The 15,054-nt window shown below is 45.5% G+C and overlaps 1 protein-coding gene across 11 annotated transcripts in view; it reads right to left on the bottom strand.

Moving 5' to 3' along the window:
- The window catches only part of LOC132405560 (protocadherin-1-like), a 490,197-nt gene extending 482,676 nt beyond the window's left edge, over positions 1 to 7,521 (bottom strand). For 4 of the 11 annotated variants that reach the window (XM_059990465.1, XM_059990468.1, XM_059990464.1 and 1 more), the window contains exons 1-2: positions 6,622 to 7,133; positions 2,405 to 5,416 (exon numbers count right to left, since the gene is read on the bottom strand). In XM_059990465.1, coding sequence (XP_059846448.1) covers positions 2,405 to 5,416; positions 6,622 to 6,804 — 3,195 coding nt within the window. In that variant the 5' untranslated portion in view covers positions 6,805 to 7,133. Of the gene's footprint in view, positions 1 to 2,404; positions 5,417 to 5,671; positions 6,536 to 6,621; positions 7,138 to 7,157 lie in introns of those variants that run through there. The other 7 variants (XM_059990462.1, XM_059990463.1, XM_059990460.1 and 4 more) reach the window with 6 other exon arrangements.
- Positions 7,522 to 15,054: the final 7,533 nt, after the last annotated feature.

The raw sequence follows: 15,054 nt of genomic DNA on the forward strand, positions 1-15,054 counted from the left end.
TGACTTTGGGTATGAATTAATTGCCATATTTGCATGGTGACTAAATTTCTTAGATACTTCAATAACTGCAATATACTTTGGGAAGATCTTGGAATCAAGACAGGTGTTCATGTTAATACAAGAAATGTAAATTAACACAAAGACATGGTAGAAATCTTAAGTAAAACGTAAAGAAAAGGAAATGCAACAGATCAGACAGAATCTTTGTAAAGAGAAACTGAGTAAATCTTTCAGGTCTAGGACACTTCATCAGAACTGTCAAAGAAGGAAAACAAGATAGTTTTAAGTTGCAGAGGGAATGTGAGAGATGGCTGGGACAACTGACATATTTATGATAGTATGCCTTACTAATGATATTCTATTTGACTTCTCCATCACTCTCCCATCCTTCAAATTGGAACTAGTTTCCTCTCTGACTTAGTTCTAGTCAGCAGACTTCAATTTGAAATATTAACTCAATCTCTCTCTGGACAGATACTACTGGACCTACACATTATTCCCAGAGTTTTTTTGTTTTTATTTCCTATAGACACGATTTTGCTCCCAGTTCAACACAATTTCTAATATGATTCAGCACTGTATGAACAAACACACTTTATTTTCTGATTCATAAGAAAAATGATCAGCTCCGCACAATAGATGGAGACTATGAAATTCAATTGTACATTAAGTACTGAAAGCAATTCATAATTAAAGATGGGAGATCGAGAGAGATAAAGGGGAAACACAAAATGGCAGAGACACAGACTGATAGACCCAAAACCTGAACTATCCATTTCTCTCCAAAGATGCTGACTGACCTGCTGAGCCCCTCTAGCAGTTTGTTTTCTTTTGCTTAACATAGATATAAAGACAATGTATATGTGTGTGCGTGTGTATGAGAGAGAGAGAGAGAGAGAGAGAGAGAGAGAGAGAGAGAGTGAGAGAAAGACAGAAGACTGATAGCAACCCAAAATGCTGGAGGAACAGCACATCAGGCAGCATCTGTGAATAGATTAAACAGTCAAAGTTTCGGGCAAGACCCTTCTTCAGGACTGTTGGTGTGTTTTTGTGTGAGAGTGGAAGTTAGTGTGTAAGAAGGAAAGCAGGGAGAAAATGAGAGAATGAGAAATAGAGAGAGAAAGTGAGTATGACAGAGATTTCTCCACAGATATAACACCTGGCAATTGTCCAGCATTTACAAAAGCCCCTAGTTAATGGATCAGTACTGACATTACACACACTTAATATGTAGCAAACAACACAAGCAACTAGCCAATCGGATTGGCATAGGCAAGGTTCCAAATTCAGATACTACATTATACATTTATTGCGGAAAGGGTTACATACTAATGAAAGCATAATTTAGTACTGTGGCTGAGTGTCTATGTTATGTGATAAATAAGCACCGTGAATGCAAAACTGAGCTGTAACACCACCAGAAGGAAATTTCAAAGTAAAGTAAGGCAGTCAAGAAATGCTATCCTTTGCAAAGAAATAAGACATAATTTCAAATAAGCCAGTTATTTCGATTGAATCTGAAGTGCTACCGAATTCTTACCCATGGAATCAAATTAACTAATCAGCTAAACACTATTTTTTAAGAAAGTGTTGATACCATTGTGTGCTTGCAGCTAAAACTCCACAAGTGGATGGCCAGAAAAATATCGCCCCATAAAAAAAAGTAAACAAGCATTTCAACGTTTCTTTCTCAACCAAGGCTCCTTTAAAGGGGAAAGCGGTTCTGCAAAGACACTCAATTGAAAAAAATACACAGAACTGGCGCACAGATCTGCGAATGAGCAGACGCTGAAGACAGAAATAAATAAATAAATACAGAATAACCGAACTGCCTAAGTTCATTTCTAAACCACGAGTTCTTGAAAAGATGCTGACATCAGACCAATTCGAATCATAATGGTTATTATTGGGGATAAGTCATCTCACTAACGAGGCAAAGCAATCCCAGACTGAATACCGTACGTTTCAATAAGAATGCGTGACGCGCTCGAAAGCAGGGGCGTGAGTCGGAATTTAAATCTGCCGGCTCTTAGAGGGGCACGCAACAATCTGTAATGTTATGGGCCGGACGTGAGCACGTACGAACCACCTAGGGCTGTACCGGTTTTCGGGCGGAATATTGAGAGGGGTGGTTCCATCCTAGCGTACGCCCCTGCTTTCTGAGAGCGCACTACTCTACACCGTTTGAGCTTTTATCATTGCATTACAGTGCAACCATGAAAAGGCTTGAAATAATTTTAAAAATACAAATCGCACGCAGATTTTAAGTTATCCACGTTAATGACACAGTAAGAGACTTACACGTTATGCTTAAACATTAGTCAAACTCGCTCCCCTCCCGCCAGGTTTCATTCATGTTTGAAGAGACTCATTCGGCGCCAGAGGCACACACAAGGCTGCCTACCTGTTTGTTGTACTTGGGCGGATTGGTCTTGTAGCTGTAATCTGAGTACTGGTCCGAGCCAGTAGAGTTGCTGTCCCCAGTCCCGACGAAGGTGTTGGCTGCGGGCAGGTCTTGCACGACTTGGTGCTTTTTCCCCGCAGTCGGGGACTGCGGGTGCAGCTGGATGGAAGGGAGAGGAGAGTTCGACCTGTAGTGTCTCCCTAGGTCGGGGCTACCCGGGTTACAGTTCAGTGGCAGGTGAATCCGTGGACTGTCAGTGCTCGATTCGTTGATCAGGTTGAATTGTAATCCCCTCTGGGCGCCGCTCTCCTCGACGTCCAGAGGTTTGGAGGGTTTGGACGGTTTGCTTTTCTTAACTTTGTGCTTGGTGTTTTTACTGGTCTGTTTGGGTGTGTACAAATCCTTGGTTTCCTTTTTGCCGGCCTGGTATCCACTCTTGGCTTCCTTCTGCCTGCAGTAGCGGATCAGGACCACCACCACGATCACCAGCGTGACTGCGATAATCCCAGCGATCACTCCGAACAGGACGTTGCTCCGTTGCTTGCTCTTCTCGTACTCGGGGTCTCCGGCGATGTCTACGTTCAACGGGGTGTTGAGGCTGTGGCCCACCAGGGCTTCCACCAGGCTAATGTTGGCCATGGTGTCGTTGACATACAAGTGAACCAAAGCGGTGGCGAAGCGGGCTGGCGTGCCCCCATCCCTCACCTGGACCACAAGGCGGTGCAACCCGTAGTGCCTGCGCATGAGTTCCTTCTCCAGGGTCACGTTCCCGACAGCGGAGATGCGGAACAGGTCAAAGGGGTTACCTCCAACGATCTCATAAGTCAAGTTGGCATTGGGGCCAATGTCCATGTCTTCGGCTTTGACTCGTTCCACTAGTGTGCCAATGGGGGTGAGAGGACTGATGTGTTGGAAGGAGGAATTGGATGGTTGGGTGATGAAGGGTGTGTTGTCGTTTTCATCCAAAACATTAATGATAACACTGACATAGGCTGACCTGGGGGGCGTTCCGCCGTCTATTGCCTTCAGCTGGAAAGTGTAGGTGCTCTGGCGCTCCCGGTCGAAGGAGACCCGAGAGAGTATGGTACCCGTGCCGTTCTGGATCTCAAACTCGCCATTATCTGGTTCTACGGACAGGGTGAACCGCGCATTCGCCTCCTTGTCCAGGTCCGTCACCGTCACCATGCCCACTGGACTGGACGGGGGCAGGTTCTCCCGCACCGAAAAGTTGTAGGCGTTAAGCATGAACCGGGGGTCGTTGTCGTTCTCGTCCAGCACATTGACCACAACGGTGGCCGTCCCCTTCAGACTAGGGGTCCCCTTGTCGGCGGCGGCGACTTTGAACTCGTAGCGCTCCCTCAGCTCGCGGTCCAGCACCGAGATGGCTCTCACCTCGCCCGTGTCCGGGTTAATCTGGAACAAGTTCTGGATGGTCGGGTCGGGATATAGGGAGTAGAGTAGCTCGGCATTGCTTCCGCTGTCGGCGTCCGTGGCCTCCACACGCAGCAGCGAGGTCGGGGGCCGGTTATTTTCCAAGATCCCCACCTGCATGCGGCTCTGCGCGAAGCTGGGCGCGTTGTCATTCACATCCACCACCTTTACCTTCAGAGTGTTGGTGCTGGAAAGAGGGGGGTTGCCCGAATCCACCGCCACGATCTGGATCAGGTACTCGCGCACCTTCTCGTAGTCAAGGGCGGTGGTGGTCTGCAGGAAGAACTTCTTCTTCTTCTCGCTGCTCGACTCACTGGCGGGTTTCAGCTGGAAAGGGACGTCCCCGGCCACTATACAAGTCACCGCCGCGTTCTCCCCCTCGTCGCGGTCCGACACTTGGACGAGGGCCACGGCGGAGTCGACCGTCGCGTCCTCGTCAATGCTGGCCACGCCGTCCCGATGAGTGACCAGACCGATGCCTCGGATGTCGATCGCTGGCGCGTTATCGTTCGTGTCCCGCACCGTGATCACCACCGACGCCCTGTCCTGTTTGGGTATGGGGCCCTTGTCGCGGGCGTGCACGTAGAACCTGAATTGGCTGAACTGCTCGCGGTCCACCGGTCCCTGCACCGTGATCCAGCCGGTGTTCTTGTCCAGGCGGAGTAGGCGGCGGGCATTATCCGCCGCCTGGGCGAACGTGTACTCGATGTGGGAGTTCTCTCCCATGTCAATATCGGTAGCTCTCACCTGCAGGATGGAGGTACCGGCGGGGCTGTTCTCCTCCACCGTGCCTTGGTAGGCGTACCTTTCGAAGCGGGGCGCGTTGTCGTTAATGTCCAGCACGGTGACCCGCAACACCGAGGTACTGCTCCGGGGGGGCTGACCCCCGTCTACCACCCGCACAGTCAAATCGTAAGTGTCGCGTTGCTCCCTGTCCAGCGAGCCGGTGACGATCAGCTGAGGCAACTTTTCGCCATGTTCCTCGGCCACCTGTAGGCTAAACAGACCCTGTCCCTCGTTGCCTAACAGTTCGTAGCCGGCGACTCCGTTAGTGCCGGCGTCGCGGTCGCTGGCCGTGGGGATATTGACCAGAGTTCCCGGAGGTGTGTGTTCCGGAATGGAGATGGAGATGACCGGGGAGCTGAACGTGGGAGTGTTGTCGTTAATGTCCTGCACCGAAATCTTGCCTTCCACGAGCACTGTGGCAGCATTGTACATGGTGTCGGTGACCGAGATCTCGAACTCGAGCTGGCACTCGGTGGGGCTCTCGCACATCATCTGCTCGCGGTCGATGGGGGTCTCGGTGGTGTACAGGTTGCCTCCCGTCTCGTCCACCCGGAGGTAAGGCTGGCCCATTTCCAACTTGAATAACCGGTTCTCTCGCTCCAGACCCAGTGTCTCGCCCGGGTTACCGATCAGCGTGTTGGGCGGCTGCTCCTCCCGGAAGGTGAACTTCACCGAGCCCTGCGCCACGCAGCCGGGGACCGGGTACAGGGCGACGAGCAGGGGCAGCAGGAGCAGCAAGCCGCGAAGGGAGGGGGCGAGCGGCCGAGCCATCGGCGTCAACAAGTGCGCTGCCAGCTGTGAAGTTGGAGGGATGGTGGGAGGGGGTGGGTTGAGGCAGAGGAAGGGGAGAAATAGGGGAGTAAAGGGGGAGGGAGATGGAGAGAGTGGGAGGGTGAGGTATAGGAAAAGGAGTGATGGTTGGGATGGAAAGAGATTTAAAAAGAAAAAAACAATAAATAAAAGCAAATTCACAAATTCAGCTGAAAATATCAACAGAACTATATATTACATCCTGTAAATGTTGTGTTATAACAAGAATTAATCGCTCACATCAATCCTGCAATGCAACTTATTTGAAGAGAATACACCGAGTTCCATGCGGCTCAGAAAGCACTCCATTTCAACAGCGAACGCAAAGGCTCCAGCAATGCCTGGCTCTTAAAGTGGACCAGTGAGGAAAGAAGCTGAGACTCCCGCGTTCTACAACAAGCTTCGGACCCGGCTGAGAAAATCTCATTCACTGAAACAAATCCATTTCAGAAAGCCCTTTGCTTGCAAACGCCGGGGAGGTTGCGGGTGCGCTTTCACCAGAGTGCACATGCAGATAACAGAGCGGGCAGAAACCATCGCTGGCAATTTCGGGGAGGGCGGCAAAGGATTAACATCTCCCAGGACTGTATGGGGTGGGGAAAGTAGGAACGGGAGAGGGGGAGACGGAAGAATGGAAGAGAGAGAGAGAGAGAGAGAACGCGTAAAGCTGTAGTCCCGGTGTGAGTACACACAGTGGCAGAGGGAAAATGAGATATTGCCTCGCTGTTGCAATGCCGGGCGATGGGAATGAGGAAGTAGGGGAGATAGATTGTAATCATTTTTAACACAAAATCCCACGCTAACAGTACGCCTTGCATTCACGGAGCGAGCTGCGCAGACATTATAATAAAATCAGTGGGAATCTGAGATACTCCTCCCGATCCGGTCCTTATTAAATCAGAAGCGGATTCCCTCTTTTAAAATGACGGAGGTTTTCCGACCAAGCTATGTATTTTTTTCACCAAGTCCGATCTTCCGATATTAAACACTGCGCGTACTCAGCCGCTCTAAAGCCAAGCTTCAGATTTTAGCAGAGACCCGATTTAAATGCACCTCCAGTCTTGCTAATCAAACACAGGTGCATTTTCACTCTTAAAACACACGTAACACAGGGTCCCTGAAATTAATATAATTTATCCAAAGAAGCAACCCAATTTTTTTAAAAGGCTCTCTATTGCAACGTCCCTTACCTCGGCGAGAGAGTGGGTCAGCAGCAAAGCGAAAGCCTGCAGCATTGGGTCTGGGAGTTTTGCTTGTTTTTTTTTCTCTCTCTGTGCTTGGCGCTGTCCGCTCGCTTTCTCTCTGTTTCTCTTCCACCCCCTCTCTCTCTTTCTCTTCCACCCTCTCTCTCTCCTTCTCTCCCTCCCTCGCATTCACTCCTCCCAGTGAAACCGAATCAGTCTCGCATTTTTTTTTTGCCTCGCCCGCCCTGCGCGTCACAAGCCTTAACTAACTCAGCTCCGTGTAATCGGGGTGAGGTGTGTGTGAGTGTGTAAATGATTTAACCCAGTCAACGTCCACACTTGTTTTTAATAAACAAACTCTTCGGACAGAACCAAAAGCAGATCAAAACAAGCCACACACACACACAAATCGCATGCACATTAAACATGCGAGCGATCTGGGTTCAAATGAAATAAAATTAGGCTAACAAGTTCTTTTGAAAAAAAATCTTTAAAAAACGGACTAGCAACACGTGATTATATGAGACTGAATCTTGTTTTACCGCATTCCACTGGTTAGAGACTTCAGGAGCTCGGTGCCGTTAAATTGTTTCTTCCCTCAGTTTACGCATTGTGTTATTCATTCGTAAAAAAATAAAAATCCACCTCGTTTTCCAGAAATAAATCTAAACCTTTACGGGTAGATTCTCCCGATCGGTTCCTTCTCTCGGTGTATCGCGATGGATGAGTGTACGGGGATCCCTCTACAAATGCATTGAGTCAAATGAAAGAGAGAGATTCCTCGCTGAACACCTTACTGGTTTTTTCAGAGAGAGAGGACGAGCGAGCGAGCGAGAGAGAGAGAGAGAGAGAGAGAGAGTGGTGCTTGTATACGAGGGAGATCTCGGCTTCCCAAGAGCTGTTTATACAGAACGCAGTCACTACTTGTTGCAGCTTTAAAAGAACCCCGTTTTAACGAGAGAGAACGCCATCTACAGTCAACCTCGCAAGAAATTCTTGCCGTAAGTAAATTCCACGCAAGAGGATGAACGATTTCCGGACAGAGACCCCACTAACTTCGTATTTAATACAATAACTTGTTTAATGACCGCTCAACTACAGACCATTTGTTCTTATAAAAGAAAATATTCAGCTGTCTTAAGTTGCATGGCGGTTTTTTTTAACCACAGTCTATATTCCCTTTAATGGTTTGATATACAATAATAGTATACACCTCTTCGGCTCGTATGATGTGCCGACTTTTTAACCTGTTTTAATCAGTTTAAAGCTTCCCTCCCGCAGAACCATTTTTCTTTCATCCATGTGCCCAAGGGGCTCAAAAACAAGTTTTAGTCTACTTAAGGATTTTGTTCGCGGTCGGAGCGCGTTGAGCAACATTTCACCTGCCCTTCTTGACACATTGCAATGCAGCCCCCAATATTTTCAGGAAACACACAAAGGTTAGCTACGCTATTCGGTAACGCGATGTATCGTGGCAGCGAGTAGTTACAGCGTTGTGGTGGCTTTTTGTTGAGACCCGGGCTGCAATTTCTCCGGAGTCCGGGTCCGCGAAACCCCGAACTACGCTGCTTCGTGACCTCCCTATTCGCACAGCCTTCGCTGAAAGTTTCCGAACACTGTATGCAGGTTCAGTGAGACCTTAGGAACTACAATACCACACTTAGCCACCAGAGGAGCTGTGATTAAACAGCTTCGGACATTGTGGTAATGTCTCAATGCATCTCTGAAAGATGCAGTTCGCAGGTCTCAGGTACTACACGCAGTTGATGCGGGTTCGGAGAGGCCCTGCTTTACTTTTAAAAAGGAACAACAACTTCGCAGATTTGCTATGTTTCATCAGAAAAAAATTGAAAGGTTATGGTTAAATATATCAAAATGAAAGTTTTAGCTTCTGCAGATAAAGTACTTTATTGATTGTCACTTAAAAGCTTATGACATTGAAAATGTGGTTACCGCGCTATACAATGACATAGCTGAGTGGGTCTTATTCATAACTCCCTTAGGAGATCGTGGGTTCATGTCTCTGAATACCTACAGCCAATGGTGACTTTATTAGGTCCACCTGTACACATGCAGATTATTGCAAATATCTATTTATGTGGGAACAACTCAATGTATGAAAGCAGTCAGACAGGGTCAAGAGGTTTAGTTGTTGTTCAGACGAAACAGCAGACTGGGGAGGAAACGTGACCTGAGTAACTATGACCCTGGAATGATTGTTGGTGGCAGACAGGGTGGATTGAGCATCTCTGAAATTGCTGATCTGGGATTTTCATGCACAGCGATCGCTGGAGTTTACAGAAAATATTGCCAGAAAAAAGAAAACTTCTAGTTATTGGCAGGTCTGTGGGCAAAAGCGACTTGTTAACGAGAGAGGTCAGAGAAGAATAGCCAGACTGATTCAGGAAGGTGACAGTAACTCAAGTAACTGCAGGTGACAACAGTGGTGGGCAGAAGTGCATCTCTGAAGAACAACACATCACACCTTGAAGGGGATGGACTACAGCAGCAGAAGACCATGGACACACACCCAGTCACCACTTTATCAGCTGCAGGAGATACATAATAAAGTGGCCACTGAATGTTCATACAAATACTGAAAGAGAATTGGGTTTATGATCACTCATGTATGGTGGAATTTATTGTTCTGTAGCAGCAGAGCAGTGCAAGACAAAGTTAAAATAAATCATTAAAAACTGCAAAATAACGAGGTAAGGTTCATGGGTTCAGAAGTCCTGTGGTAAGGTGGGTGATGGCATTATTTCTGAATCATTGAATGTGTGCCCTCCCATTTATTATCCGACAACCACCAGGCTCCTAAAGCAGCGAACTTCACACACTTCAATGAAGAATTGACTCTACAGCCTATAGACTCCCTTTCAAGGACTCTGCAACTCATGTTTTCAGTATTATTCATTTACTTTTTTCTTATTTGTACAATTTGTCTTCCTTTGCAAGTTGCTTGTTTGTCCATCATTGTTACTTACAATTTTTTTTTACAATTTCTATTATATGTCTTTATTTTCTTATGAATGCCTGCAAGAAAATTAATCTCCAGGTAGCATAGGGCTACATATGCTATACATATTTTGATAAGAAATTTATTTTGACTTTGACTGGTGGTATCAGAATCAGGTTTAAAGTTCAAAATAAATTTATTATCAATGTACATATATGTCACCATATACATCCCTGAATTTCATTATCCTGTGGGCATACAGAATAAATCCATAATAGAATGGCTTGCCTGCAGAGAGCAGAGGGTCATGGTGGAGGGAGTACATTCAGATTGGAGGGTTGTGACTAGTGGTGTCCAACAAGGATCGGTTCTGGGACCCCTACTTTTTGTGATTTTATTAATGACCTGGATGCGGGGGTAGAAGGGTGGGTTGGCAAGTTTGCAGATAACACAAAGATTGGTGGTGTTGTGGATAGTGTAGAGGATTGTCAAAGATTGCAGAGAAACATTGATAGGATGCAGAAGTGGGCTGAGAAGTGGCAGATGGAGTACAACCCAGAGAAGTGTGAGGTGGTACATTTTGGAAGGACAAACTCCAAGGCAGAGTACAAAGTAAATGGCAGGATTCTTGGTAGTGTGGAGGAGCAGAGGGATCTGTGGGGTACATTTTCACAGATCCCTGGAAGTTGCCTCACAGGTAGATAGGGTAGTTATGGACTGTTAGCTCCATAACACTGTGTTAGGAATAGAGTTTAAGAGTTGCGGGGTAATGATGCAGCTCTATAAACCTCTAGTTAGGCCACACCTGGAGTACTGTATCCAGTTCTGGTCACTTCACTATAGGAAGAATGTGGAAGCATTAGAAAGGGTACAGAGGAGATCTACCAGGGTGCTGCCTGGTTTAGAGAGTATGGATTATGATCAGAGATTAAGAGAACTAGGGCTTTACTCTTTGGAGAGAAGGAGGATGAGAGGAGACATGATAGAGGTATACAAGATATTAAGAGGAATAGACAGAGTGGACAGCCAGCGTCTCTTCCCCAGGGCACCACTGCTCAGTACAAGAGGGGGCAGGGCTTTAAGGTAAGGGGTGGGAAATTCAAGGGGGAAATTAGAGGAAAGTTTTTCACTCAGAGAGTGGTTGGTGCGTGGAATGCACTGCCTGAGTCAGTGGTGGAGGCAGATACACTAGTGAAATTTAAGAGACTACTAGACAGGTATATGGAGGAATTTAAGGTGGGGAGATATAGGGGAGGCATGGTTTAAGGGTCTGCACAACATTGTGGGCTGAAGGGCCTGTACTGTGCTGTACTATTCTATGTTCTTTGTTCTATCTATGTTCTAAAATAATAACTATAACAGGCATATACTGGAAAGTGGGTGTCCTTGTGATGGATGCTGCCTTCCAGTGAAGACTGGTACTTGACCTGCACCAGCTCTGACAGTGGAGAGCATCCTGGCTGGTTGCATCATGACCTGGTATGGAACCACTGACATCTTTGAATGAAAAACCCTACAAAATGTAGTGGATACAGCCCAGTCCACCAGAGGAAAATCCCTCTCCACCATTGAGCATAATCAGGAGGACTTAAACTAATGTGGCAGGGGGATGGGAAAAAGTGCAGAGGGACAGAGGGGTGTAAAATGAGGGTAGAAGCAAAAAGTAGTAAGCTGAAAAGTAAAAGTGGCAGGCAGGCAAATCCAGGGCAAAAATCAAAAAAGGCCACTTTCAACATAATTGTATAAGGGCTAAGAGTGTTGTAAAAACAAGCCTGAAGTCTTTGTGTGTCAATGCGAGGAGCATTCGTAACAAGGTGGATAAATTGAATGTGCAGATAGTTATTAATGAATATGATATAGTTGGGATCACAGAGACATGGCTCCAGCGTGACCAAAGATGGGAGCTCAACATCCAGGGATATTCAATATTCAGGAGGGATAGACAGGAAAGAAAAGGAGGTGGGGTAGTGCTGCTGGTTAGAAAGAAGATTAATGCAATAGAAAGGAAGGACATTAGCCTGGAGATTGTGGAATGGATATGGGTAGAGCTGCATAACACTAAGGGGCAGAAAACGCTGGTGGGGGTTGTGTACAGACCACCTAACAGTAGTAGTGAGGTTGGGAATGGCATTAAACAGGAAATTAGAAATGCGTACAATAAAGGAACAGTAGTTATAACGGGTGACTTCAATCTACATATAGATTGGGTGAACCAATTTGGTAAGGGTGCTGAGGAAGAGGATTTCTTAGAATGTATGCGGGATGGTTTTCTGAACCAACATGTCAAGGAACCAACTAGAGAGCAGGCCATTCTAGATTAGATATTAAGCAATGAGGAAGGGTTAGTTAGCAACCTTGTCGTGCGAGGCCCCTTGGTTAAGAATGACCATAATATGGTGGAATTCTTCATTAAGATGGAGAGTGACATAGTTAATTCAGAAACAAAGGTTCTGAACTTAAAGAAGGGTAACTTTGAAGGTATGAGACATGAATTAGCTAAGATAGACTGGCAAATGATACTTAAAGGGTTGACAGTGGATATGCAATGACAAGTATTTAAAGATCGCATGGATGAACTACAACAATTGTTCATCTCAGTTTGACAAAAGAATAAACCAGGGAAGGTAGTGCACCCGTGGCTGACAAGGGAAATTAGGGATAGTATCAAGTCCAAAGAAGAAACATACAAATTAGCCAAAAAAAGCGGCTCACCTGAGGACTGGGAAAAATTCAGAGTCCAGCAGAGGAGGACAAAGGGCTTAATTAGGAAAGGGAAAAAAGATTATGAGAGAAAGCTGGCAGGGAACATAAAAACTGATTGTAAAAGCTTTTATAGATATGTGAAAAGAAAAAGATTGGTTAAGACAAATGTAGGTCCCTTACAGTCTGAAACAGGTGAATTGATCATAGGGAACAAGGACATAGCAGACCAATTGAATAACTACTTTGGTTCTGTCTTCAATAAGGAGGACATAAATAATCTTCCGGAGGGTCTAGTGAGATGGAGTAACTGAGGGAAATACATGTTAGTAGGGAAGTGGTGTTAGGTAAATTGAAGGGATTAAGGCAGATAAATCCCTAGGGCCAGATGGTCTGCATCCCAGAGTGCTTAAGGAAGTATCCCAAGAAATAGTGGATGCATTAGTGGTAATTTTTCAAAACTCTTTAGATTCTGGATTAGTTTCCGAGGATTGGAGGGTGGCTAATGTAACCCCACTTTTTAAAAAAGGAGGGAGAGAGAAACCAAGGTTAGCTTGACATTGGTGGTGGGGAAAATGCTAGAGTCAGTTATCAAAGATGTGATAACAGCACATTTGGAAAGCGGTGAAATCATCGGACAAAGTCAGCATGGATTTGTGAAAGGAAAATCATGTCTGACGAATCTTATAGAATTTTTTGAGGATGTAACTAGTAGAGTGGATGGGGAGAACCAGTGGATGTGGTATATTTGGATTTTCAAAAGGCTTTTGACAAGGTCCCACACAGGAGATTAGTGTGCAAACTTAAAGCACATGGTATTGTGGGTATGGTATTGATGTGAATAGAGAACTGGTTGGCAGACCGGAAGCAAAGAATGGGAATAAATGGGACCTTTTCAGAATGGCAGGCAGTGACTAGTGGGGCACCGCAAGGCTCAGTGCTGGGACCTCAGTTGTTTACAATATATATTCAGATGAGGAAATTAAATGTAGCATCTCCAAGTTTGCAGATGACATGAAGCTGGGCGGCAGTGTTAGCTGTGAGGAGGATGCTAAGAGGATGAAGGGTCACTTGGATAGGTTAGGTGAGTGGGCAAATTCATAGCAGATGCAACTTAATGTGGATAAATGTGAGGTTATCCACTTTGCTGGCAAGAACAGGAAATCAGATTATTATCTGAATAGTGGCCGATTAGGAAAAGGGGAGGTGCAACAAGACCTGTGTGTCATTGTACACCCGTCATTGAAAGTGAGCATGCAGGTACAGCAGGTGGTGAAAAAGGCGAATGGTATGTTGGCATTCATAGCAAGAGGATTCGAGTGCAGGAGCAGGGAGGTTCTACTGCAGTTGCACAAGGCCTTGATGAGACTACACCTGGAATATTGTGTGCAGTTTTGATCCCCTAATCTGAGGAAAGACATTCTTGCCATAGAGAGAGTACAAAGAAGGTTCACCAGATTGATTCCTGGGATGGCAGGACTTTCATATGTAGAAAGACTGGATTGACTAGGCTTATACTCGCTGGAATTTAGAAGATTTAGGGGGGATGTTATTGAAACATGTAAAATTCTAAAGGGAATGGACAGGCTAGATGCAGGAAGATTGTTCCTGATGTCGGGGAAGTCCAGAATAAGGGGTCACAGTTTAAGGATAAAGGGGAAGCCTTTTAGGACTGAGATGAGGAAAAACTTCTTCACACAGAGAGTGGTGAATCTGTGGAATTCTCTGCCACAGGAAACAGTTGAGGTCGGTTCATTGGCTATATTTAAGAGGGAGTTAGATATGGCCTTGTGGCTAAAGGGATCGGGGGTATGGAGAGAAAGCAGGTACAGGGTTGTGAGCTGGATGATGAGCCATGATCATACTGAATGGCAGTGCAGGCTCGAAGGGCCGAATGGCCTATTTCTACACCTATTTTCTATGTTTCTATATCTACATAGAGTGTTGCCACAAGAAAGCAGTATCCATCAGCAAGGAGTCCCACCATCCAGGCCATGCTGTTCTCGCTGCTACCATAGAAGAAGAGGTACAGGCACTTTAGGTCCCACACCACCAGCTTCAGGCACAATTATTACCTGCTCACCTCAATAATCAACTGATTGCACTACCCATGGACTCATTTTAAAGGTCCTTACAACTGATGATATTATTAATTAATTAACTAATATTATTATTCATTTGTTTTTATATTTGCACAGTTTGTCCCCTTTTGCACATAGGTTGTTTGTCCATCTTTGCATGTAGTTTTTCATTAATTCTATTGTGTTTCTTTACATTTACTCTACCTACTGGCGGAATGTTATCTCTTTATCAACAATACAAAAACAAATACTCCAACCATTATCTGTAAGGATCACTAGTGAACTTAAGAGCAGAAATCAAGTAGACTTCGGCAATTCAAATAAAACTAAAGATTTATTTCAAAAATTAACTAGGAAAACTGACAAGAGCTCAGGCAAACTATACTGATAAACCGAAACCACTGACAATGCACAGAAGAACTTGGTCTGAGTTTCACCTGACAAGGAACCACATGACCCAACAAGGGGTTGGCATGCCCGGAACAATTAACAATACAATGCTGAATAAATTATCCCAAACTGAATGAAAGTAATAAAAACAAATAATTTAACAATCCCCAAAGATCCCAAATCAGACTCCTGCAAAGCAAAATGAAAAGTCAGAGCTGGTGCAAAGACAAACAATCAGACCTAAAAGGTAAACAATCCAGGGACAACACATACTTACGAGGTGACATTGAGAAAAATACAGTCCACATA

The sequence above is a fragment of the Hypanus sabinus genome, chromosome 15 (assembly GCF_030144855.1).
Source record: "Hypanus sabinus isolate sHypSab1 chromosome 15, sHypSab1.hap1, whole genome shotgun sequence".
NCBI lineage: Eukaryota > Metazoa > Chordata > Chondrichthyes > Myliobatiformes > Dasyatidae > Hypanus > Hypanus sabinus.